General features: G+C 44.6%; 2 protein-coding genes across 4 annotated transcripts in view; both read left to right on the plus strand.

The window, feature by feature from the left end:
* Window positions 1–3,953, plus strand: part of ACTN2 (actinin alpha 2) — a 125,032-nt gene extending 121,079 nt beyond the window's left edge. For both annotated transcript variants that reach the window (XM_045011666.1, XM_045011667.1), the window contains one exon: window positions 2,627–3,953. In XM_045011666.1, the coding sequence (XP_044867601.1) occupies window positions 2,627–2,785 (159 nt within the window). In that variant the 3' untranslated portion in view covers window positions 2,786–3,953. The remainder of the gene's footprint in view (window positions 1–2,626) is intronic.
* A 12,537-nt stretch (window positions 3,954–16,490) lies between these two features.
* MTR (5-methyltetrahydrofolate-homocysteine methyltransferase) overlaps window positions 16,491–27,147 on the plus strand; it is an 80,726-nt gene continuing 70,069 nt past the window's right edge. Inside the window, exons 1-6 of one of the 2 annotated variants that reach the window (XM_045010565.1) lie at window positions 16,491–16,565; window positions 21,407–21,621; window positions 24,347–24,436; window positions 25,773–25,842; window positions 26,796–26,888; window positions 26,996–27,102. In XM_045010565.1, the coding sequence (XP_044866500.1) occupies window positions 16,529–16,565; window positions 21,407–21,621; window positions 24,347–24,436; window positions 25,773–25,842; window positions 26,796–26,888; window positions 26,996–27,102 (612 nt within the window). In that variant the 5' untranslated portion in view covers window positions 16,491–16,528. Of the gene's footprint in view, window positions 16,566–20,365; window positions 20,394–21,406; window positions 21,622–24,346; window positions 24,437–25,772; window positions 25,843–26,795; window positions 26,889–26,995; window positions 27,103–27,147 lie in introns of those variants that run through there. The other variant, XM_045010566.1, reaches the window with a different exon arrangement.

A 27,147-nucleotide genomic window follows, 5' to 3' on the forward strand; every position in this document is an offset into this window, starting at 1 on the left:
AAGGGGCACCTTACTTGGGCCGGGGCTGACTGCTCCGCCTCTCCGTGGATTTCTGCTGCAGCCTTCACCACGACCAGCTCCACTCCACCAGCTGTGCCACTCTTCTAGCCAACCCGTGAGCCGCTCCAGCCATCCCTGCAAACCGCTCCACTCCACTCTGCTCACTGTTCCGTGGGCTGCTCCAACGTGCTGCAAACTGCTCCGCTATGCCAGCCACTTAGCGATAGATCTTCAGGCTCCCCCACTAGTTAACACAGCACTCAATGATCTCAGCTCAGTAAGCTTAGCTCTTTTAGTGATTTCAGCTCTTAGTGATTTCACCTTGTAGTAGGGGAGCCCTGGTGCTGGTGCACCATTGGCCCAAATTGAATTCAGCTCAGCAGCCTCTAGATGGACTCCTAATGGAATCAAAATTAGCTCTGCTCTTCAACAGTGGAGAGAGGAGAATGTGCAATTGGTGTTCCAGGCCCTGAAAGGGGGCCCATACCATCAGGTACACACTCCAGTCCCCAACCTCTCTCAATTCACTGAGTTTTGGCACCCATGTCCCTTGTCTAGCGAGTGCTACTTAATTGATGGTGCGACTCTCTGTCATAAAGCAGTCTCATAGTTCCTCATTCACATAATCAGGGTGACAACACTTTATTCCTCCTGCCCCAATAACAAAGAAATTGGGAATCCCAGAGCTGTCAAAATAACCATCCCAGGCTGCCGTGGACTATGATAGGTGGGGTGGGTGTGCCAATGCAAATACCTGAAATTCCTTTCCACACTCCCCATAATTCACCACCAGACGTCAGGGTAGAGCTCATCCTGACTCTGCTTACAGATGTAAGTCGTGCACAAAATGTCTAGTATATCTAGGGTCTGTTTTTCATTAAGAAGACTAAAGTGCTCACCGTTCATTCTTGTGGTATTGGTTTGTACTTCGACCCAAGCTTCCAACAGGAATGTGAGTGGAATTCAAAGCTGGGTCCTTATTCCTTCACATCACAAAGAACTAACATAACATGTAGATAATGGCACAGAGAGTACACTTATAAAGTTTGTGGATGATACCAAGCTGGGAGGGGTTGCAAGTGCTTTGGAGGATAGGATTAAAATTCAAAATAATCTGGAGAAATGGTCTGAAGGAAGTAGGATTAAATTCAGTAAGGACAAATGCAAAGTACTCCACTTAGGAAGGAACAATCAATTGCACACATACAAAATGGGAGGATTACTGCGGAAAGGGATGGGGGTCATAGTGGATTACAAGCTAAATGTGAGTCAACAGTGTAACACTGTTGCAATAAAGTGAACATCATTCAGGGATGTATTAGCAGGACTGTTTTAAGGAAGACACAAGAAGTAATTCTTCTGCTCTACTTCACACTGATAAGGCCTCAAGTGGAGTATTGTGTCCAGTTCTGGGTGCCACATTTCAGGAAAGATGTGGATAAATTGGAGAAAGTCCAAAGAAGGACAACAAAAATGATTAAAGGTCTAAGAAACATGACCTATGAGAAAAGATTGAAAAAATTGCATTTGTTTAGTCTGGAAAAGAGAAGACTCAGAGGGGACATGATAACAGTTTTCAAGTACAAGGTTGTTACAAGGAGGAGGGATTAAAATTGTTCTTGTTAACCTCTGAGGATAGGACAAGAAGCAATGGTCATAAATTGCAACCAGGAAGGTTTAGGTTGGACATTAAGAAAAACTTCCTAACGATCAGTGTGGTTAAGCACTGGAATAAATTGCCTAGGGAGGTTGTGGAATCTCCATCATTGGAGATTTTTAAGAACATGTTAGACAAACACCTGTTAGGGATGGTCTAGTTATTATATAGTCCTGTCTTGAGTGCAGAGGACTGGACTAGATGATCTACTGAGGTCCCGTCTAGTCCTACACTTCTATGATTCTCTGATAAGATAAGATGCACTGAATAGTTTTTGCTCAGCTGACTCAGCTGCATATACAGTGGTCATGCTCTGCTCATGCATATCCATGGAACAGCATTGATTTAAGGGGGAAGAAAAGTGTTTCATAACTCACTCCCTTTTGGAGTAGTCTGTGACTGTGTCCCAGAGGTTGCTGCCAGCAAGCAATTCTCTGCTCAGGCGAGAACAGGACTGCAATACCATGGGGCAGACTCAGTCTGGCCCCTGATACTGATTTTGTGACCTCGACTAATGAGGACTAGACTTTGAATTCCAAACACATTTCAAATAGGAGTTTGTGCTGAAGATCAAACCAAATTCCCACAGAAAGCGAGATATGAACATTTTGCTGTTGTTTTAAATTTTAAATAATGTCATAGGTGTCCGGAGTGGCAAATTGGTGCTTTTTTTGGTCATTCTAAATTGAAAGTAGTAATTATTATAATAAAAATGTTTGTCTAGAAACTTATTATAATATTGAAGTCAACAGTATATAACTAAGGCTAGACTTTAACCCTGTCTATTTGCTGAGAGGATTATTCCTACCAGCTAATGGTTGAAGTTACGACTCAGCAGGAGAAATATTCTTGGTCTTGCAAAAACAGGCAGGAAGTCCTAATTTATTAATATTAGTTCTATAAGATATACAATTTTTTTTAAATAATCTGTTCTGTATCTGGGTTTTTTAAAAATAACTTTTTTTTCAGCCTTATATTCTCGCAGAGGAGCTGCGGCGAGAACTGCCTTCTGAACAAGCTCAGTATTGCATCAGAAGAATGCCTGCCTACTCTGGTCCAGGTGCTGTTCCTGGAGCTCTGGATTATACCTCATTTTCATCAGCATTGTATGGAGAAAGTGACCTGTAATTCAGTAATTAGCTGTACTCACTGTATGCATTGGAAAAAACAACAACCCTGATTTCCCAGTTTGCTTCTTGAAAGCTTTGACAAAATAATTTAAAAATAATTTGTACAAATATAGTAGGTACATTCAGTGTCGAATATTAGGAATGCAAATAACTAGCATATATTTCAGTGTGCAGCACTAGTAGGTATCTGAATTGATGGTATTAGTTTATCTGGCCTATATATTATTAAAATGTATTTTAAAGAAAAGGTGAATTACTAATTTAAAAAATATATTACATTTGAGACCCATTCAGATAAAAGAAATTAAAGCTTGTGAAAATAGAAACTATCAAGACTAACAAAATATTTTGCCATTTCAAAAATTCTTCATCCCATATATGCTGCTTTTATTATGTTCATAGAGCTCCATGTTAGAAGTCATACTTTTTTCTTTCATATAAAAATATTACTTTACACATTTTATGGTTTTACATGCTTCCACAGGTGGAGTTTAATAAAATAAAAAATGCAACTTTTCAGAGAAGAAAAATACCCATCAAGTAAAATACTTAACCACTAAAATATCTTTTAAAGGTTGTTTTTTATTAACACAGAGCTGTAACATCAGAAGCATAATCCTGCAAACCCATAATTATAATCTTAATACCTTGTAATAAATCAACAAGCAGTACTTGTCCTTTTAAGCCTTTTTCTTTGCAGCTGAGAGAGCACAACTTTCACAGTCCAGAAATAGTAAGGAAGCTAATACATGTAAGTTGTATTATTTTGAAACCCTCAGTCATGTCTATTTTGAATAGATTCTTTGTTTCCCACTGTGTGAAAGCCAGTTCTTTGTTTTCTTGGTGAACAACCTGCATCATCCCATGTGATACAAAATCCTATCTGAACTAGCTGAGTATGGTTGTGTTGCAGTTTTAACTGTATGTCACATACAGAATTCAGATTATAGTTTGTCTTCACTTCTGTTGAATGGCAGTTCTGCTACCATATGCTAGTTAGTTTTACCGGAGTCATGTTTCCATCTTGACAACCTGTAGTGAAGTAAAGCAATCACTTTTTTATTTAAATCCTAACAGACACTGAAAAATGCAATGTAACCAAACAAAACACTCACAAATGGTGAAGCTGTGAACTGTACAAGCCAGTGCTACTAAAGCAATGATGTGCCTACTAAATAAACTCTGCTTTTCAAAACTTCATGAAGGTTCAGTCATTGAGATTCATCTAGTGTTTCCTCTAAAAAACCAGAAATATTTTTACACCTATTAAAGGAGGTTTAAATTTCTCCATTTGCTTAACAGAGTAAACATTCCATGCATTATCCAGTTGGAACAATGCACACAACGTTGCTGGAGTCAGTGTCTTGGCTGGCTAACAAATTAGTTGGTGAGGGGCAGCTATGATCTATTGCAGAAGTGGGCAAACTACGGCCTGCAGGACCCTCCTGCCCAGCCCCATAGCTCCTGTCCCGGGCAACTAGCCCCAGGCCCCTCCCTTGTTATTCCCCATCCCCAGCAGCCTCAGTTCACTGCGCTGCTGGTGCAATGCTCTGGGTGGCGGGGCTGTGAGCTCTTGCCCGGCAGCGCAGCTTCAGAGCCGGCCTGACCCAGTGCTCTGGGTGATGTGGCTGTAGTGCCACCAGCCACTGGTGCTCCAGGAAGCACGGTAAGGGGGCAGGGAGTTGGGGGTTTGGATAGAGGGCAGGGGAGTTCGGGGGGTCGTCAGGGGGTGGGGGTGTGGATAGGGGTTGGGGCAGTCAGAGGGCGGGGAACAGAAGGGTTGGATGGGGGGCAGGGGTCCCGAGGGGGAGCAGTCAGGAAGGAGACGAGGGGTTGGATGGGGAGGCCGGTGGGCAGTCAGGGGCAGGGGTTCCGGGGGCAGTCAGGGAGAAGGGGTGGTTGGATGAGGTAGGATCCCGGGGGGGCAGTCAGGAAAGAGGAGGGGTTGGATAGGGTGGCGGGGGGCAGTCAGGGGTGAGGGGTCTGGGGGTCATCAGATAACGGGGGGGTTGGATGGGTCAGGAGTCCTGGGGGGCCCGTCAGGGCAAGAAGCGGGGGGGCAGGGTTTGAATAGGGGGCGGTGGCCGGGCCACCGCCCGGCTGTTTGGGGAGGCACAGCCTCCCCTAACCAGCTCTCCATACAATTTCAGAAACCTGATGTAGCCCTCAGGCCAAAAAGTTTGCCTGTCCCTGATCTAGTGGCTTAAGGCCAGGGCTGGGAGTGAATAGAACTGGGTTCTGTTCCCTACTCTCTGCCTTAGGCAAGTACCTTAACCCATCTGTACCATTATTTTTTTCTCACTTGTAAAAGGTAGATGATGCTTATCCACCTTGATGAATTGCTTTGAAACCTATAGCTGAGAAGCGTTATATAAGTGCTAAGAATGATCACCTCTTTATTTGATTTTAATACTTGGATTACTATGGAATTTCCCAGACTGCTAGCCAAACAAATGCTCAGGAGGCTGTACAGCTGAATCCTGTTGAAAAGAGCCGTCAGAGTATATCCCATGTTCACTGTTGTGTGGGAATGAACAGTGTGTCTGTAAACCAGCAAGCTTCCAAATTAGGCACAGGCATGGAAACAAAATCTCTGCTTTACAGAAACAAAGAGTTATACTGGACATTTTAACGCAAAGGCAGTTCAGTGTGGTTATAACTGGCACTTCCACAGGCTACAAAATTCTTCACATGCAGCTGAGTGCTGCTCCAAAAGACATGAAATTCTTCCCAAGCTTTGAAAGCACTGAAACATTCGTTCTTTCATCTGAATGTTCCACTGATCAGGATAAGCAAGGAACAAAGCCATCAGCACCAGTAGGAAATAGCATTTGTAAAATAATTTTTGATCCATGGAACAAGTCTGTGGTGTCCAAAGAAAACAGCAAGTAGAACTAGCCTTAGAGCACCTGGTAACCTACAAAAGAAGAGATATAATGCCCCATCCAAACCTACCTAAAGATTTTACACTGTACTTGTCACCTTGCTGTTCCTTACACTTAAAAAAAATATAAAGTTTCTCTCCCTCTCCATATGTTTATTTCAAGAATAAAGTTAAGTAATTGAGTTCTGTATTTTGTTCTGAAGGGGGAGACATTTGTGGTCTTTTTGAGATTTTCTGGGTGTGAGTTCCAGAGTGGTGGGACAGCCAGTGAGCAAGCGCTGTCCGTTGTGCTCACAAGCCTTCACTTTTGTGCCTGACAGTTGCATTGTTCTACTGAACCACTTTGACGACACTTGGGGCTGGTGGCTGAATTGGCATTTGCTGACTATGATGCTCTGATTAGATCCATGCCAGATTCCTAGGTGTAATGACCTGCAATATTCAACCCTAGCGTTCATGGATCATTATGGCCAAAGTGGGGGCAAACATTCTAATGAGTTTTAAGACTGAGTTTGTTAAATTTGTGAATGGGATTAGATGACGGGGTTGCCGGTGACAGCAGGGAACTGGAGTCAGTGACCCAGGAGGTCTCTTCCAGTCCTATGTTCCTACATTAAAGTGGGATATGATAGAGCAGAACCAGTCTTCCAGTCAGTAGTGGGTGCTAGAGGATGTTTTTAACACCCATGGATATTGTGAATTAGTGAGGAGTCGAGAAAGACTCCAAGGTTGTAGACTGCCTTAACAATTGTAGGGCAGAGTCCCTCGATGGTGGAGATGTTATGGACATGGCCAGTTATTTGAAGCACATCTCTTTTCCAACAGCATTGCCTCCATTTGTCCTGGTTCATTTTCAGCCAACTATTCTTCAGCCAGGTGTTGGGGTATCTAGGAGACAGTAATGTGAGCTTTTGATGTTAACAAAATGCAGAGCTGATGATGTCTGCCTATCACCTTTAATAGGGATTCCAGAAGCTCTTGTTTTCTTATTCATTAGCCACAAAAGGGCTGAATCAGAGATCCCAGTAGTGGTTAGTGGCTTGTATTTCCGTTAGAATATCCAGGACTTCATGTTGTTCCAAACTTTTGGAGGGATCATACTGTGTTATTGATTACATACTCAACTTGCTCCTGGTGTCTGTGCAGACCATCCCACATACAGGTGATGTAATGAAGAAGGAGATAATTCCTCAGAGCAGTTGATTGCTGATGCTAGGTGGAGGCATTCTGGATTATCACAAAGTTTGTGGTTCAGAATAATTCTATGGGGCATGACTTTGCTGCTGCTACTATGGAATCAACAGTCTAAGCATATGCATTTATGAGCTCACTTCCCACATTGGTGACAATGTTTCTCCATGTGCTTTTAAGATCAGCCCTGACAATAAGTGGACTTAATAAATGAAGCAGCAAAGAATCCTGTGGCACCTTATAGACTAACAGACGTTTTGCTGCAAAACGTCTGTTAGTCTATAAGGTGCCACAGGATTCTTTGCTGCTTCTACAGAACCAGGCTAACACGGCTACCCCTCTGATACTTAATAAATGAGACATCCATAAAGGAAGAAGAGCTCTGTGTGTCTTGAAAACTTGTCTCTCTCACCGACAGAAGTTGGTCCAATAAAATATATATCACCTCACCCACCTTGTCTCTCTACTGTCCTTTAAGAATGACTCACAGAAGTACAGATCCCTGTCCAGGCTGCTAGGGGTAATTCATTTTATTCTCCTCTAACGTGTAAGATAGAGGATCTGTTTTTCTTTTCTTCTCAATCCCATTTTTCTCTCAGCTCTGCCTCCACTGTCTGTTGCCTCCTCACTCTCTTGATTTACCCCTATCCCTAATTGCCTGTCCTATTCAACTTCACACACATGAGGCAGCTTTTGCTTCAAAACATTTGGAAGCAACTGGAGATAGTGGCCATTAAGGAGTGAAGAAAACCCTCCACACGATCACTACAGCTATTTCTGTGTTCATGAACAATTTTCAAGAAGAGTTTAAAATGTGGAGACCTGGCACATTAAGCCTTAGAACAAGCCAAATGAACAATAAAGGCTCAAAGTCTTCATAAAGGAAAGGAAGACTTCTATAAAACACTCTTTCCCAATATACTCCTCAAGAAGATATAGTCAGGGGTGAAAGTAACTTAAAGGACTTGCCCGTATGCAGGGCAGCCAGGGTCCTGGGCAAGGTGAGAGGGCAGCTCTGGGCCCCCGAAAGGAGCAGGGCCTCAGGCACAAGGGGCGGAGCTGAGGCCAGACTCCCCCAGCCAGCCCTTCAGCGCTGCCCGGCCTGTCCCACTTGGGGAGCTCCGAGCCCTTTTAAATCGCCAGGCCCCGATGCATTTGCCCCTTTTGCCCCCTCCCCATCAGCCGCCCTGCCGGTACGGTGCTTAAAGCACTGCCATGGCAGCGTTTTAATGTCAGCCATGTACCAGCCTGTACTGGCTTACTTTCACCTCTGGATATAATACAGGATTGCACATCTGTGGAACACAAGGCCACAAAGGAAGACATCAAAATAAGGCCCTGGTCTTGGAAGATGTTCCACACAAGCTGATGCCTTCTTCCCATGCAGAACAGGTTACAGGGTCCGGTCCAAAAATTGCTGGTCAGTCAAGGAAAATCATGTTAATTGAGAAGGTAGTATAGTAATGTACAAGGCACTGGACTGAGTGAGGGGAAACTCTATTCTAAGCCCATCACTGCCACTAACATGCTGTGTGATGGTGGGCAAGTCCCTTCCCCTTTCTGTACCTCTGTTTCCCCTCTGTCTTGTCTAGTCACATTGTAAGCTGTTCAGGGCAGGTATTGTCAGTCTCTCACTTTGTGTTTGTATAGCCGTAGCCCAAAGGGGTTCCAATCTCAGTTGGCCTCTAAATGCTACTGTAGTACAAATTTACAATAACAAACTGAAACCCAAACAGTGTCAGTGGTGCCAACTCTTCTGATATTTACTGTGTTCTTTAAAAAAATATGCAGCTTCTGGAATCATGGAATTATCAGAGAATTTCAGCTTTCATAAAACAAAAAACACACACAAAAAACAAACCCAAAATAAGTTTCTAGCCTTCATGGTTGCAGAGAAAAGCCTGAAAATATGAAGCTTAAATGCCCACAAAAAAAAAACAATTAAAAAGACAAAAGCAAACAAAACACCCTCACAATTTTTAAGCCAATATTTGTTTGACTCATTATTTTGGAATGCTTGGGGCTGACACGTCAGAACACTTCAGTATTTAATCCAGTTCTTCATGTCCTGTGTCAGAAGCTGCCTAGTAACATATTCTAATCAACAGAGGGTATTAGTAAGAACACACTAGCCATCAGTACATGTTTGATGATTTCTTTTCCTTAAATAGATTTTCCTCAGAAGTAGTTACATTTGCTTTTTTTTAACAAAATAGTCTCAATGCCACCTATGTTGTTATTCCTCTCAATAAGAATGTTTGTAAATTCAAAAGACAGAAATTCCAAGCAGAAAGGAAAATGGAAATCTAGATGGTTTTAAGAAACATCTGTCCTGATTTTCAGTGGTGCTGAGCACTTGTTGCTCTCATTAACTTCATGGATGCTCAGCACTTCTGAAAATCAGGCAATTAGACCTAATTTTAAAAACGGGTTGTGACAAAGTCAGTCCGAACAGCTGCAGTAGGATCTGGAAAAACAGGTATGTTAGCCCTAGAATGCTAAAGGCCCTTTTTCCTACAAGCTGGGAAGGGGTTACGTCAGGTCAATTAGGGACACCTGAGTCCAATTAAGGTCTGCCTGAAACCTGTTAAAATCTCTCTCCTCGTGAAGAGGGAGACAAACCGCTGCAAAGCTGGAGGCCACAGGGAGATAGGCTTCTCCAGTGTAAGACACTGTGCTCCTCCCCATAGGGGAAAAACCTAGTGCCTGTTTAGGTAAAGAACTGACACCCCACAGCCAGTGACAGGACAACACCTGCCCCAGTGAGGGAGCCAGGGAAAGGTGTATTCCCCTTTTGTTTTGGTGCATTATAGACTTTTTCCCTTTGTTTGGCAGAGGAGCACTCCTCAGGTCTGCCTCGAGGCCTACCAGGAAGGCTGAGAAACAAACCCCAAAGAGGGAGGACAGACATGCTCCAGAGTGGGGTGCTGATTTACCCCTGGCTCTGCCAGAGGAGGGAGTGCTAAGTCCAGCAAGGCAGAAGGGGTGCCTTGCCACGCTGGAGTTCAGGCTTCTAACTTCCGTTAATTTCAAGGGGAGTTAGGCAGCTCAGTACCTTTGTGCATCTGGGCTTACATGTCCAATTTTATACCCCATGCATACAGATTTGGGCACCTAACTCAGCAGTCTGAGTAGGAAGTATTTATCCTCCATGGAACAGTCAGTGGGCCAGAGAGTGAGTGAGTGTGAGAACAACTGTAGTCCAGTGGTTTGGGCACACAAGGGGGAAGTAGAAGACCCTGGGTCCAGGCCCCCTGCTCCAATAACCCTTTCAGTATTTATCCACCATAGACTGGCTTTAGAGACTGAGATAGCCCTATGCCAGGATAGCTCAGTGGTTAGAGCAGGCTGGTGGGAATCCCCCCCGCCCCCGTTCAGAGCCTTACTCCCCTTCTGAAAGGGAAGGGGGAATTGAAGCTGGGTCTTCCACATCCAAGGCAAGTGCTCTAAACTCTGGCCTAAAAGTTTTATAAAGTGGATGCTGGCAGTGGCACTTCCTCCTCTGGCTGTTTTGTGTGGAGTGAGCAGGGGCGGCTCTAGGGATTTTGCCGCCCCAAGCACGGCAGGCAGGTTGCCTCCGGCGGTTTGCCTGCGGAGGATCCCCTGGTCCCGCGGCTTTGGCGGACCTCCGTGGGACCAGCGGACCCTCCGACCCTCCGCAGGCATGCCTGCGGGAGGTCCACCGAAGCCGCAGGACCAGTGGACCCTCCGCAGGCAAGCCGCCAAAGGCAGCCTGCCTGCTGCCCTCACGGCGCCAGCAGAGCGCTCCCCCGTGGCTTGCTGCCCCAAGCACACGCTTGGCATGTTGGGGCCTGGAGCCGCCCCTGAGAGTGAGGTAGGCACCTAACTCATTCCCTCACAAAGACATTTAGGTGCCTAAACTGCCTTATTCCAGGCAGCAAGTTCTTGTTTGTGGCTCACTAAGCTGACATAGGCACCTCCCATAGGCACGGATCTCAGAGAGAGAGAGGAGGGGCTTAGCACATGCCACTCTGTTGGCTAATTTAGGTGGCTTCCCTCCTACCATGTTGGCTTTTGTGGTTTCTGTTATTAGGTGCCTCAGTCTTTCCCCATTCATTGTATAGGGAGCCTAACTCAGGCTTTGTGGATTGCAGTGTTGTTCATGTGATTTTGTAGGTGCCTAAAAGTTAGGCATTGTAACACTGAGGGTGTCGCAATGCTTAAGTCCCTTTGTAGATCCCACCCAATGTATTTATGCCAATGTCAGCCTTAGAACTGGAAATGTTAACATTTCAGTTCCATTCATGTCAGTTTAATATTTGTTTCAATTAAAAAAAAAATCACTTTCACAACCATGAAGACTAAAATTTGTAATTCTTAAATAAAACTGAAATTCTGCACACAGGGTCTATGCTGCGTACAAAGGGCAAACATAACAATCATTAACAGGGAAAGAATCCGTACTCAACAAAACTGTACAAATCACTGCTAACTTGTACAAAACAGCATGACGAGATCTGTGGGTCAGAAATCAGATTAGTTTTTTGCTCTGGTCTCAGAATTGAAGCTATACGTTTTTGAAAGCATTAATAGGGGTGCAGTCCTGCAACACTGATGAAATAAATAATCCCATTGTTCTTGCTTGAATAAAGACTACTCATGTGAATAAAAATAGTGGAAACTGATCCCCATATGAATTAAGATTGATCACACAAGAGATGAAAGATTGGGCCCTAATTTTGTAATGGATATAATAGAAGTGGCCAATGCACAGGCTCAACAGCTAAAAGTTCACATTCTAATATATTTGGCTTGATTCCCTACTCTCTTACAGCAACATAAGAGAATTAGGAGTATGTACTATGCCTTTAAGAGCAGAGGATACATTAGAGGGAGCTAGACTGGGGCTAAAGAGAACCATCTGGAAGCAGTCTAGCATCAGCTTCGCCAGATATACAGCTAGGAGTGCATGGCTCTCCCCTGTCTTATGTAACTCTGTTTTAGTTCTAATAACACCTTACTTCTTAGAGTCCCGCCTGTGCCTCCTTTTTGTGAATACACAAGACAACACAAAGAGGTGTACTGTAACTCAAAGAAGTTACTTTTGTTGTAAAGTAACATGATTGGAAAACCAATTCAGAAAGTCTTAGGGCTTGTCTACACTTACTGGGGGATTGACAAGGGATTGGTCTAGTGAAGACCCGCTAAATTGACTGCAGATCGCTCTCCCGTTGACTCATGTACTCCATTGGATTGAGAAGAGTAAGGGGAGTTGACAAGAGAGTGTCTCCCATTGACATTGCATAGTGTGGACCCCATGGTAAGTAGATTCACGTAACTCAAATTGCGTAGCTTAAATCGACTTTTCCCTGCAGTGTAGACAAGGCCTTAGTTTGCTTCAAAGACTGACTGGTTTAAACTTTTCCCTTTTTAAAAGCTAAGCTGTTTCAGGAAGGGGAAAAAGCTGAAACCAGGCCCAAACATATTTGAAATACTAGAATGCTAATTGATTTAAATGGTTTTAATCCTTTTGTAGCTAAAAATACTTATTTGGATTTAAAGTTTCATTTTGATGCAATTAGAAAGAGATTAGTTTTTCAATGTCACAAAATTTCCAGTCTCCTGCAGAAACCAGGATGCTGTGCATGCTGAGAGATACCTGCACAAATGTTATAAAACTATATTATATGTAGAACTGATATTGGTTTAAATAACGTTTCCTACTGTGTTGTATTGGCCCTTCTTTCTAACCTAGTTGACCTTCTGTCTTAACGATCATGTAAGAAATAATTTATTTCAAAGTTTATAGAATGTTGCAGCTTTCTGGGTACTTATTGGTAGCCAATAGGGAATATAACCACTTGTCATAGCACTAATTAGAGACTGCTGTTGAGTTTGATAGGCATTGGATCAGGCTCTTCCTGCTGACTTTGACAGGTATTATGTTGGGCCCGTAGCACAATTCTGCCTTTTGGTTGAGTAGCATGAAGGACATTTTGCATGCACATCTGGAGAAAGTGATGTCTGTGGGATCTGCATGTAGTCAGCTGGATGCAGAAGTGAAACAGAAGGCAGACAAAACTGACCATTATTATTTGATGTTGCTGCTATTTCTAGAGCTCTGATGACTACCTCAGTGTCACTAGCTAGAGAATATTTTTTGCTTTATTGAATTATAATTTACATAGGCCCTTAACTTGTATAAGCTCTTAAAGGTAGAGATAATAAACAACAAAAAACTATTTGTATAGTGCCTAGCACAACGGGGCTATAAGCCACGACTAGGATCCCTCAGTGTTATCACAGTGCAAATAATATTGCCCCTCTTGTGCTGAAATATTTCACAACATTTCACCTGTTTTACAGATTAAATACAAACATCCACCTCCCCAAATCTGAGATGGATACATGAGTGCTATTATAAAAAAGCTTTATGGTATTTTTGTACACTATAGCAGTGGTCTCCAAACTTTTTTGATCGTGCACCCCTATCAGTAAAAATGTTTTGAGCACGCACCCCCAATATATGTATATTTATTTATGTATAAATTATATACACGTACTACTGTACTAATATATTATATAATAAAATATACCCAAAAATAGAAATTAAAAAAGGATGAGATAAAGATGAAATAAACATTTTAAAAATATTATTTTATTTTAAAGGTACAAAAAACCTTTTTGCTCTCACAAAAAATTATTATTAATAATATTTTTAGTGAGAGCAATGTGATTGAATATGCTTCATTATTTCTGAAAATCTTGGTTTAATACTTTGTGATACAGTGATTAGAAGGTCTGGATTAGGTTTAGGGTGGGGTGCGGGGTCTGGGAGGGAGTTAGGGTGTGGGAAGGGCGCTCAGGGTGGAGGTGCGGGAGGAGGCTCAGGGCTGGGGCAGGCAGGAGGTGCAGAGCACTTCCCTGGTGCAGCTCCTGTTTGGTGCAGGGGGTGTGCAGGTGATCTGTGCAGCGCGGCACTGCCTCCATGGCCGCGATTCTGGGAGCTGCCCGCCTCCCCCCCCCACCGTCAGGCAGGGCCACCCGGAACGCAGGGGCTTTCGGGGCTGCAGGGCCCTGGGCTAAGGGGGCCCCGGGGCCCTGGCCTGCAGTTCTAAAGCCCCTTTCGGAATGCGGCCCTACGAGCAAGGGCCGGAGGACTCAGGAGGAGCAGGGGCAGCCACACAGCCAGCAGCCAGAGAGAAGCGCCGCTTTCTCCTTCAAAGCCCTTTCCCCTTCAAAGCCCCATTTCTCTCCAGCTGGCTTTGAAGGGGAAAGCGCCACTTCTTTCCTGCCACTGGCTGTACGGCTGCCCCTGCTTCTCCAGGGGCCGGAGAACTCAGGGCCGCATTCCGAAAGGGGCTTTAGAGCTGCAGGCCAGGGCCCCGGGGCCCCCTTAGCCCAGGGCCCTGCAGCCCCTAAAGCCCCTGAGTTCCAGGTGGCCCTGTCTGGCCCGGAGGGGTGGGGGAGCTTCCTCACTCCCTCCCTCCTCCGGCCGCCCCACTTTTTTTTTTCCTCCGGCGACGCTCCTCCTGCCGCACCCCCCAATGGATCGTCTTGTGCACCACTTGGGGTTCACACACCCCACTTTGGAGACCACTGCACTATAGGTTTGTCTGTACATGTTAGACCTGGGTTCTCAAACTTCATAGCACAGTGACCCCCTTCTGACAACAAAAATTACTACACAGCCCCGGAGAGAACTGAAACCTAAGCTCATCCGAGCCCAGTCACCGCTGGTGGGGGGCCAAACTTGAGTGTGGGGTGGCCAAAGCCAAAGGTCTTCAGCCCCAGGCAGGGGGCCTGTAACCTGAGCCTTGATGCCCAGGGCTGAAGCCAGGGCCGGCGCAACCTATTAGGCGACCTAGGCAGTTGCCTAGGGTGCTAACATTTGGGGGGCAGCGACCGCGGTGGCCGGACCTTCCGCTGCCTCTGTCGGGGCGGCATTTCAGGGGCGGGACCTTCCGCTGCCTAGGGTGGCAAAAAAGCTGGCGGCGCTCCTGGCTGAAGCCCTTGGGCTTTGGCTTCGGCCCCAGTAAATCTAAGCCAGCCCTGTTCTAGTTCAATCACCAGTTATAAAGCTTACTGTAGGAATTACTGAGTGAAATGCTATGGCCTTTGTTTATGCATGAGGTCAGGCTATAGATGAATATAATGGTTCCTTCTAGCATTAATCTATTTATCTGATATTATGTATTTTGTGATATCTTCTGATGCTTCTCTTTATGACATACTGTAGCTTTCTCCACCATAGCAGCTTTCATCATTTCAGGGCATCATGTCACTGGGTAACTTTCATCTGTCTGAAGCGTGATATTTCATTTAGCTGCAAGTTCTAAGGATACACATTCAGGTTTATAATTCACTATACTCTTGAAATCAGCTCCTTGACAATAGCTAAGGTACGTAACTGTAATTTTTTGTCAACCACATCTTAAAATCTTTATTATATTAGACCCCCTTTCATATATGGAAAGAGTTCATTCTACCTGACAATACATCTCGTTCCTGCTCTCTTCCACTACATTTATAAGGGGAGAACAGATTCTTCATCTGGTTTAATGTAAGCTTTATAAATACTTATATGAGGTAATGACCACATTAGTCTCTATTCTTTTTAACAACCATGTCAATTTTATATTGCTATTTCTCCAGTTATGTTTAAATTTCTTACTTGCATATACCAGCATAATTAATTTGTTGTCAAATTGTATTTCTTCACTGTGAATAATCCCTTTTCTTGAATCATGAAGTTGAATTTGTGATACTTATTAGCAGCATTAGTGACTGAAATAATCATGAGTTATCTGGGCTTCTAGGTCTTGTTTGTCCCACAGAGGGTTTGTAACCAGCACTGTGTTGGCTAATTACAAATATTTAAGTACCTTAAACTAAAAGCTGGCAGTAAGCTTTTGGCTTATTGCGAATGTCTGCACCTTTTCTAGCTATGTCAGCACACGGGTATATTATTGAACCAGGGTCTGTGCTAGCTTCCTCGAGGCCACCCAGATCAGATGGACCTCTCCCAGGGACACCGGTAATGCCAGACTAGCTCTATCTTGTCAAAGGTGGATCAGCCAGTTCAACTGAGACTCTTTTTTTTTCTTTCACTCTACTGCAGCCTCTCCAAAAGGGTGGAAACAACCAATGCAGGGAGGGAGGCAGGGGGAAGAACACAAACACCCCTGACTCTTGGCATCCTAAGCCTCTGACTGCCAGCTCTTGGGACTGGCCCAACAAGGGATGGATTGGTAGGTAACTACGTTGTTCTGTTAATTCCCTCTGAAGCATCTGGCACTGGCCACTGTCGGAAGACAGGATAGTGGGCTAGATGGGCCACTGGTCTGACCCGCATGGCTGCTCTTATGTTCTTGTACTTGAACCCAACCCCGCAGGGGCATGCAGGGAGCTGGAGCTGGGTCTGTCACAAGGGGCATGAAATCAGGGTACGGTCTGATTTTTAGAGGCGGGTCCCTGCCTAGGCCCAGGCCCTGCTGCTCTGAGCCCACGGCAGCTGCCGGCTCAGCCCTCACAGAGCCGCCCTTCCTGCCGCCCCCGCGAGCGCCGCCGGGCCCGGCTGCGGCTGCGTCACGTGCGCGGGGAGCGGCCCAGGTGGAGGCGCGGACCCAGGCGCGCTACCCCGGCCCGCCCCCGCCCCGCCGCTGCCGGAGGAGGAGGAGGAGCGGGCGGCCCTGCAGCTGCGCCATGTCGCCCGCCGGCTACAAGTTCCCCGAGCGGCCGGGTAACTAAGGGGCCGGGTGTTGCGTGCACCGGTGCCGGGTCCCCTGGGCCTGGGGGCGGCGCGTGGGGCTCGGGGCTGCCTCGTCCTTGGCTCTGCGGGGAGCCGAGCCGAGCCCCGGGGCCGCCGCGGCGGGGGCTGCCGGGGGCTCCGAGTGTCGCTCTCTGCCAAGACACTGGGGGGCGCGGGGGAAGCTGCTGCTGCTGCTGCAATAATCCTCGTGCAGCCGGGCAGCGGCGCCTCTGTTGTCCGCCTAGCGAGCTTGCCTGGGCCGCGTGTGCTCCAGGGCTCAGATTAGCAACTTGCCGCTCTGTGTTGCCTGGGGAGGCGCCTCCTCGAAGACAGGGGCGCGCTGGCCCGTCTTGCGGTTCAGTGTATGCTTGTCGCACCCGCTGATGAGCGTGCGTGACGTTTTTAACGAGCACATGAATTTCCTCAACCTGCCTCTGACTCCTCAGCCTGCCTGTACCTGGTAGTGTCTCGTGCCCCCGGGTTAAACAAACTTTTTAAGTGATGCAAGTCGCCCTGCTGGTTAGCTAATATGCGAGTGAGCGGAAACTGGAATTGCCCAGTATTTGACCTCAAATGCCCATTACCAATTTAAATATAGTCTTTCGGTTATTAACTGTAGATTAGAGTGCGCTGTTTCCCTGCCGCGGCTCTGGGGCTGGAGGCTCTGTCTCCCCCCGCCACCTCGCTGTAATAGACTCGTGGCTATACCAAACAAATGGCTTGGATCCCTAGGGCTTCGTTATAACAAGGGTGTATTTTTGTGCATGCATTTTGCATGCAGGTAAAGTGGAATTTTCAGCCTGAAATGGTCATACAAAAATGCTAGGGGGCTGCAGATTACCCCTAAAATCATGAAGGGGACTGAAGAAACACCTCACTGTTTTAAAAGTTTCCTAACTTCTAAACCCATCCATTATTTGGGGGGTGAGGAGGAGAGGAATGATTAATATGACATTTGAACTTTAAGGGCTGGAAGTACTAAGCAGATTTTTTTCATGTTGATGAATATGTGAATCTAGTATTGATTGAAATAAAAATAGTACTAGTAGTAGAGTCACATCACCCAATAGCAGCACAGCATTCCCATATAATTTGCTTGTTTTGGTTTTCTCTCTCAGCTCAGTTGCTAAGAGCAAGAAGGTTATTTCCTGTTTATGTTTGAAGAAGCTTTTTGCAGGTGTCTGTCATAGTGTATATTGCCTTTTGGTCATGGACTGTCCAAAAGCATATGCTGTTGTTTGTTTTGTTTGTTTGTTTATTTATTTTAAGGAACAGATTGTTTTATTCACCAGTCTTCAAGGCCTGGTACTGCAGTGAGATGCATGTGTGTGGACATACGCAAAGATCTGTTGAAGTTGGCATGGAAGGACCCTTCCTATAGGTCATTGCAGGATGAGGGTCCAAATAGACAGTTGCAGTTGATGAGATGGCTAGAGACACTTAATATAGCAGGTTGTTTGTTTTTGTGTTTTAATTTTTGTGATAGGGAGAACATGTTTAGATAATTCAAATGGAAAGAATTTTTTTAAATGTACTCAGTTCTTCACTATTTACTGTTGGCTTATTTTTGCATTTCTCTCCTTGTAGACATTGGGGCTGGAGTGGTTAGTTCCACTTACTGTTTATTAAGTACACCTGGGTGGAGAAAAGTAATTCAGTTTTGTAGAGGATTTCCATATTTCCAAAGCGGGTTTCATTCCCACTTACAATACCACTCCACCTCCAAATCAGAATTCTCTGCAAAAGGTTATGAAGCCTTGATTCTGAGGTGGATGCCTTGAAGACACAGATCACGGAGTCCCCTGCAGCTCACCAGGTTGGCAGGAAACCAACTGTCTCTATGAAATGATTTGATTTGGCTGAATCAGCAAATCCTGACAACAAATATTTCATTGGAGTTTTTCTGGCCAGCTCTATTTATTAGTTTTTGTCTCACACTAGCACAACGCTTGTGGTTTGCTTTCTAACACCACAAGGCAGTGTTTGTGGATTTCTAAAAAAATATTATTGATATTCACTTAAAAGTCAGGACACAGTTCTATTCATTTTAAGTTCTGAATCTCCCATTCTCCCCCCCCCCACTTTTTAATAAAATCCAAATTTTGGATCTAAGGTCTTTATCCAAAGTGCATTGAAGTACAGTAACTCCCCACTTAACGTCCTCTCGCTAAACGTTGTTTTGATCTTACGTCCTTGCTCTGTTACAGAACATGCTCCATTTAAAGTTGTGCAATGCTTCGCTATAATGTCATTTGGCTGCCCCTATCAGATCCCCTACGCCCCCCCCCCCCCTCCACAGCGCTGCCCGCCCACCGGCAGACCCTGTGGATCAGCGCCTTCCTCCTCCTGCCCCCGCTTCCTGCCCACGGCAATTAGCTGGCTTGCAGCGTTCAGGAGGGAGAGGGGAGGAGCAAGGACTCAGTGTACAGGCTGCTCCTCCCTCCTCTGCCTCCCGAATGCCACAAACCAGCTGATTGCTGCGGGCAGGAGGCAGGTGAGAGAGGGGGGAGCCTGCGTGCCGAGTCCTCCCTCCTCCCCCTGAACATCACAAGCCATGGGCAGGAGGGAGGGGGGAGGAGCAAGGACGCAGCATACCTCCCCCCTCCCTCTCTCCCCTGTCTCCTGCCCGCAGCAATCAGCTGGCTTATGGTGTTGAGGGGCGGGGCTGTGCACCATGTCCTTGTTCCTGGTGGCTGCAAGCCAGCTGATTGCTGCGGGCAGGGGAGGGAGGGAGAAGGAGCGAGGGCGTGGTGTGTGGAGTAAAGGGGAGTGGGGGGAAGAAGAGGTGGGTTAAGGGTGGGGGCTTGGGGGAAGGGGTGGCGTGGGCAGGCCTAGGGTTGAGCCCCCTGCCCCTGGGGCTTGCAAAGTAGGGGGAGCTGCCACTGCTGCAGCGCAATGTGCTTCTCCTAGTCTACAGCATCTTCAGCCTCCTTGCCTGCCTCATTGTCTGCAGCGCCAGTGGGCTGTGCCTGTGTGGGGGAAGGCAGGGGCACCTCCCAACTATAGTACTGTACTGTATGGCAAAAAAAAAAATTCCCTGGAACCTAACCCCCCCCATTTACATTCATTCTTATGGGGAAATTGGATTCACTTAACATCGTTTCACTTAAAGTTGCATTTTTCAGGAACATAACTACAACGTTAAGTTAGGAGTTACTGTAAATGCGAATCTTTCTGTGGTCTTCAACAATGAGCTTCGGATCAAACCTTAAATTGTTTGTGTTTCCTTTTATCCATGAATGTCCATTGTCCAAGCATCACTAACAACTGTGTTATATTTGTATCTGGGTAGTAGAGGAATTCTTCAGTGCTAAAGCATGTTATGTTTGCGTAAGGAAACTTTAAAAGGTCTGCACTTAGCCCTGAAAAGAAGTAGGCAGCCTTTCTCACTGGAGCACGATAATGGTCAGGTCAAATAAATCTATAACTGAAAATCAAATTCAGATGAGATACGTGGGTGTGGCCCAGACCTTTCCCCAAGGAAGTAAAGTCTGTCGGGATGGAGCTGACTCTGTAGTCCTTGCTCAGTTGAAACTCCCATTTAGTTCAGTGGGAGTCTTGCTTGTGTAAAGACTGCAGGAATAGGGCCCTGAGAGAACTTGTACAAAGAGAAATTCAAAATTTGCATTGAATAAGTGCTGATGTAGTGGAAGGGATAGGTCAATATCTATATGCCTAGTTGCTTATGGAAATGGTTACTTATATACTTGGGTATATACTTAGGCTCTGCGTCTACAGCTGACTCCATACAGGTGAATCTGCATTGACTCAAGTGCAGCTCCTGCAGGAGGGTTCTGCTCATACAGATGCAGAAGCAGGGTCAGAGACCTATAACATATTATTTGCTCGTATTAAAATATCACAACTTCAGGTGCAGTACCATAACTGACCACTATTTTATAATAAAACAAATAACCCTTGTTTGAAATTAACTTTGAAAATTCAAAGTACTTATACTTTAAAATTATGTATTTCGGGCGAGGGGGGGATTTCAAAGTTGCTTACTGTATATGCTCGTTCATAAGCTGAATTTTTTTAGTAAAAAAGGGACGCACCAGATATGGTGGTCGGCTTACGAACAGGTATAGAGAGGGAGAGGTTGGACAGCTCCTCCCACCAACAGCGGGAGCAAGGAGAGGCAGCACAGCCAGCAGAGCCAGAAGGGACGAGGCGGGGCTCCTGCTCTCCCACCAGCCTCTGAAGCGGCTGCAGCTCCGGGGCAGGCAGGCTGCAGCTGTGCTGCTTGGCCCTGCCCCCCAGAGGGTGCCGGAGCAGGCTGTGGCTGTGCCACCCGATCTGGCCTGCCGGAGCAGGCTGTGGCCGTGCTGCCCAGCCTGCCGGAGCAACTCCAGCCAGGTCAGAGACATCCTCCCCTGGCCCTCCCCAGATAAGGTGGGGTGGGATGGGATGGGGAGAGTGTGGGGGTCCCGGGCTAGGGGTGGGGTCATGTGGGGGGTGGTCACAGGGGTTACTCCCCTGACTCCCAGCTTCTCCCCCCCAAAAAAATTTCCCACTAGTTGCTGTCCGGCTTGTCAGGGTAAGCAGCTGGCGCACCGGGACACTTTTTGTTTACTTAGGTTTACCTCCATGCCTGTGAATGCTCGAGGTAAACAACCATCTCGGCCCACCAGCGGCTTATCCTGATGGCCTAGGAGCCAAAGTTTGCTGACCCCTGAATTATAGGGTTGGCTTATGAACGGGTTATAAAAAATTTCCATTTTTACTTACCCATTGGGGGGTGGGGTGGGGGAAGGGTCATCTGCTTATAAACGAACTGGCCCTGTGATTGAGTATATATGCTACTTTTGTTTTAATTGTAATTTTTTTTATAGTGAATACCAAAAAGAGCTTGAAAGATGAAATTGAATCTATTTTGCGGGAGCGGATTATGGTTTTGGATGGAGGCATGGGGACCATGATCCAGCAGCATGCGCTATCAGAAGAGGACTTCCGAGGGCAAGAATTTAAGGATCATTCAAAATATCTGAAAGGCAACAATGACCTTTTGAGTATAACTCAGCCTGATATAATCTACAAAATTCATAAGGTATTGTATCACCTGACTTCTGAGTGTTCTGATTGAAAGAAAAAAAAATCTGACTCTTCTGAATGATTTCTATGTGCAACCTTAACTGTTAGTTTTTTTTTATATTTCTGAATTTCCCTCATTTTTTACTTAATCTTTTAAAATATTATAAGAACGGCCATACTGGGTCAGACCAATGGTCCATCTAACCCAGTATCCTGTCTTCTGACAGTGGTTAATGCCAGATGCTTCAGAGGGAATGAACAGAACAGGGCAATTATAGCATGATCCATCCCATGTCATTGAGAGGTGGTGGGTAGTCTATTTTCAAAAGTCAAAGTGGATTCCCCAATTCAAGTGCATTATTACCTACTAATGTATTGTATTCTGTAATGTTCCTGATAAAATAAGAGCTTGAAGGGTCAAAATTGTTCAAAATTGTTGTCATTTAATTAATGATTTTGAAGGAGGTGAAAGTGAAACTCAAGTGTGTAAATGAGATCATAAATATCAGTGTGCCCTTTGAATCTGCACAGTATTTATTAGCTCTGTGTGAGTGCACGCATGTGTCCAGAATAGGGAATAGAAAGGCAGAATATCAGTTTTCTGCTAGTTAATTTTAAAATTAGTATTGTCTTTAACATTAGATATGTTCCTATTCTGCCATCAGTTTAACGTTTTATTTGCCTTAATTACTATTAAATTCATTTGTTTCTTCATTTAGAAAAATCCCAAATACTCAATAGTGTAGTCACATGAGTACTTTTATCACCCAAATATAAAAATCATCATGTAGTTTTCCTTTAGCATTTGAAGTGTGTTCATCTTCTCACGCACCTTTAAGGCCTGGTCTACACTAGGGTGGGGGGTCGAACTAAGGTACGCGACTTCAGCTACGCGAATAGCGTAGCTGAAGTCGAACTACCTTAGTTCGAACTTCTTACCTGTCCAGACGCCGCGGGATCGAAGTCTGCGGCTCCCCCGTCGACTCCGCCGTTCGCGGTGGTGGAGTTCTGGAGTCGACGGGAGCGCGTTCGGAGTTCGAACTAGACGCGGTAGTTCGAACTCTGAGAAGTCGAACGCTACCCGTCGACCCGGCGGTAAGTATGGACGTACCCTAAGAAAATCTACACAGTAGTGAAGCCTAATGACATTTGTTGTACTTCTATTAAAGAGTAATTTTTGTTTTTTCTTATGAATCCTTTTTCATTGCCATGCCTTTCTGATGAGACCTAATAGGTGAAAGCTTGTTATGCTTCATTGAGTGTTGAAAAAGAATTCGTGATTGCCGATTTGCATTTTGCTAAAAGGCCTAACATACAGCTGATTTCCCCCCTCCCACCCACTGCTTTATTGTGTGTGTCATTAAAGGGACACTATCAAATCACACTTCTGCCTACATTTTTCCCTGTTACAAATTATACCTAAAATTGCAGCAAATGAAAACAAATTCATTCATTTTATAGTTTTATATTGTGAACAGTTTTGGCAGTGTTTTGTAAAAAGTCAGGCTTTCTCTTTTCCCGTTGATAATTAGTCACTTTCCCTGTTGGTTGTTTCAGTCAGTGGCAGAAAAACAGGGAAAGAAACACTTCAAAAATTGTATGTGTAAATACTTAAAATCATCGCAAGTGCCAAGTGCGACTGACAGTAACCTAGTTTTTGTGTCTGCAGGTTTGCACATCTATATTTCTAGCTGAAGAGTTGTTTTTGTTCATTTTTCAGTAGCGCAAGATGTTTCCCAAACATAGGAAGACAAGGTCCCTGCCCCAAAGAGCTTTTTTTGTAACCGTATACATGACACAATAAGTGTGAGCTACAGTATTAGGTAGGGAAATAGGAAGACAAGCACATGAGGGTTACAGAAACAAGCTCACACAGTTACTTAATAGTTAAACACAATCCCCAATAAATACAATCTTCCTAACACAACCTACTACTAATCCCTTCCAGTGTTCCTTACTTAGCCAATCTGTGCTCCCATACTATGCAGCTGCCTCCACATCATTTAGCTTTTCTTTTCCAGTCCTCCATCTCACCATCTTCTTTTCCCATTCCACATGGCGTCCCTCGGCAAGTCCTGCTAACATTCTGTATCTGTCCCTGACAATGACCCCTCTCACCATCACCTCACTGTTTGAAAATCTTGGATGAAATCCTGGCACTATTGAAGTCAATGGCCAAGTTCCCATTAACTTCAGTGGGGCCAGAATTTCAACCCCAGCCTACAAACACGGTCATGCTTTATTAAGGGTACATTTATACATAGTTTTTAAAGAATTAATATCTGTTAATTCCATTTTAATAAATGCTTCAGTAGGTTGATTTTTAACCATCTATAACATACGCAACTCATGCTTGTTAAGTGTTTATAACATCTATTAGGCCTTGAATCTTGAAGGTTGTCTAACTTTAAGCATATCAGTGAGATTACGTACATGCTTAAAGTTAAGCTTGGGCCTAAATTACCATCTTGAATTGGAACCTTGATCGTTTTTAACCTTTTATCAACTATTTATAAATATAACCTTAAATGCCAAAACTCTGAGTAACCTCAAATGTGTTAAACACTCGTTCAAAGCAACAGGAGTAAGAACTGCAGGATTTGCTCTTCTGTGAATTGGGAGGCAGTTATCCTTTTGTCTTGTTCAGCTGAAAATCACAAAATGTTAGAATCCTCTGATTCCCTTCTTTTCTATCCCCTGATCTAAAATCATTAATTCTCAGTTGTTTTTTATTGCTGCAGGAATACTTGCTCTCTGGGGCTGATATCATTGAAACAAACACTTTCAGTAGCACCAGAGTTGCACAAGCTGACTATGACCTTGAGTATCTGGTAAGAATTTTAAGTCACTTACATGTTAAGATATTAATCAAGATTTGTTGTCCCAGCAGCCAATATTAACCTAGTCTCCAGAGTCCATAAGGCTAGTGTTAATTGCTAACTGCACACTGTCTCTGGGCACACAGGTGAGATTGTTTGGGTCTCTGGTGCTCAGCAGAGAAATATCCCATTTACTTGTAACACATTTCCATTGTTACAGTAATATTAGGATGAAAATTATACTTGTCATAGGATAGTTGTCGATGAAGGCACAGTCAGTAATAATTTGTATTGGGCTTCATCGTTTGAGTATTCTCAGAAGAGTCTCGTTCTGTGAACAAGAACATTCTGCTTCAGTGCTTCCAGTTTCACAAGATGGTGCCAAAATGGAAATGTTTTGTCCCTTAACGTTGTATGTATATTTAATTCTTTGGCACAGAGGTCTGTCCTTCTTGCAACAGAGTTTTGCTGCAGTGCTTAGAACTTTCTTAAGCTCAGGTTTGTGTTGCCTGTCGATGTGGGTCACATCATTTTAAAATTAATCTCAGCAGATGGCCCAACAATACTTGGAAACATGCCATCTAAATCAGAACTGATGTTCCCGATAAGCTAATTTTACCTTCATAAGGCCCCTTCCTTCAAGGTGACAGCTCCCACTAACTTCAGCGGGAGTTGAGGGTGCTCAGTATCTTACAGAACTGGCCATTAGTCTCTTTGCCATTGTTTAATTTTATAATAGCAGTTTTAGGCACAGACATGTAGTAGAATGGTATCCATCATATAATCACATCACTACAGTTTACTTTCTGAGCTTCATGGAACAAAGCAATTCTTCATGCTGGGGGTACCCCAGAGTGTTTTTTTTTTTAAGTTTTGCTGTAATGCTTTCATGTGTTTGTCTGGTCTATAGAGCACTTAGAATGCACTGCATGCTGCTATAGAAGAGGGTGACTCTTGTAAGTTTCTTTGCTAGTTTTCTTCATAGAAGAGACGTAGGCGTGGTCTACGCTGAGGGGGGGATCGATCTAAGTTACGCAAGTTCAGCTACGTGAATAACGTAGCTGAAGTCGACGTACTTAGACATACTCACCGTGGTGTTTTCACTACGGTGAGTTGACTGATTCCGCTCCCCAGTCGACCCTGCCTGCGCTTTTAGTGGCGGTGGAGTACAGGAGTTGAAGGGAGAGTGCTCGGGGGTTGATTTATCGATTCTAGACTAGATGCGATAAATCGACCCCTGCTGGATTGATCGCTGCCTGCCGATCCTACGGGTAGTATAGACCTACCTTTAATGTACAGAATAAGCCTTGTCTGTTAGCACACAGTAATTTGGCTGTCATTGTTCCAGGTTTATCAGTTAAACAAAGTCTCAGCACAGGTGGCCAGAAAAGCAGCTGATGATGTGACTGCTCAGACAGGTGAATGTTGTTGGTTTGTTTTTTTCCTCTTTGTAGTCAAACATTCCCTTCTATATATTCTATTGTCTCGTTACAAGCTTTGAAATATTGTGACTTGGGTTGGTGCAGTTGGTTGCATCTGGGAGCAGTGATGCTGCAAGTTGTCTTCCAAGAGAAGCCTAATGCATGAGTGACTTATAAGCTATTTAGATATGCAAAATGGTACTCTGGTTCTTTCACAAGGTGCTGAGTGATTCTTGGGGGTCCCCAACTCCCACTGAAATCCACCTGTCTGATTTCACCCAGCATCTGCCAGGAAGTGCTCAGTAGCTCACAGCATCAGCCCTAAATGGGCAGTCATTCCTGAAAATGACCTCTACATCTACATCTCTGATTAGTAGAGACCTACCTGTCTAACAAGAACACTTGATAAAGAGATAATGTAATTTAGAAGTTTTCAAGTTTTTTCTCTCATTCTAACACCAAGTTGCATTTTCTGTTTATAAACTTGTCAATAGATTGTCTAGACAATACCTCCTTGATTTAGTTCTTAAATATAAGAATTAAGGAACATCCCCCTTTTTTTTTTTTTTAGTGGTTCTCTGTTCTTCATAACTAACTGTAGTGATTAGAATATCTGTTATATTGCACTGGAATTTCTCTTTATGGCCCTGTGCTGTGCATTTAAAAATGGGCAGGCAACCGAGTACTTAAAAGAAAGCTTGGACTGAATTGATGGCTTGCAGTGGCATTGTTTGTAAATACCACTGACCCTTATGGGATAGAATCAAAATTACTCAACTATCCAAAGCTAATTTAGATTCTCCTCTACCCCAAGTGGTAGGGACTTGTGCTTTTGGAACAGGAGGCTCTGAGTTAAATCTACATCATTGCCATGATGTCTTAAGAGATTGTTACAATATTATGACTGTTGGTGGCTAGAGTTGATGCGTAACATTTCTTCCCTTGTCTAGCGAGTAGGCGATTTGTAGCTGGTGCTATGGGTCCTACAAACAAGACGCTCTCTGTGTCTCCCTCAGTGGAAAGATCAGACTATAGGAACATCAGTAAGTATTTGTAATTTAATTCTATTCTACCTTTCATGATACATTACAGGAAGATGTCTCTCGCTAAAGATATGAGACAAACCACTTAAACTAATTCTTATTTACAGCTTTTGATGAGCTGGTTGAAGCATACCAAGAACAAGCCAGAGGACTCTTAGATGGAGGGGTTGATATCTTGTTAGTAGAAACCATATTTGATACAGCCAATGCCAAGGTGAGACTTTTGGGAAAACTTGGAAGTGGTTTGAACCTTTTATTA

The sequence above is a fragment of the Mauremys mutica genome, chromosome 3 (assembly GCF_020497125.1).
Source record: "Mauremys mutica isolate MM-2020 ecotype Southern chromosome 3, ASM2049712v1, whole genome shotgun sequence".
Taxonomy (NCBI): Eukaryota; Metazoa; Chordata; order Testudines; family Geoemydidae; genus Mauremys; species Mauremys mutica.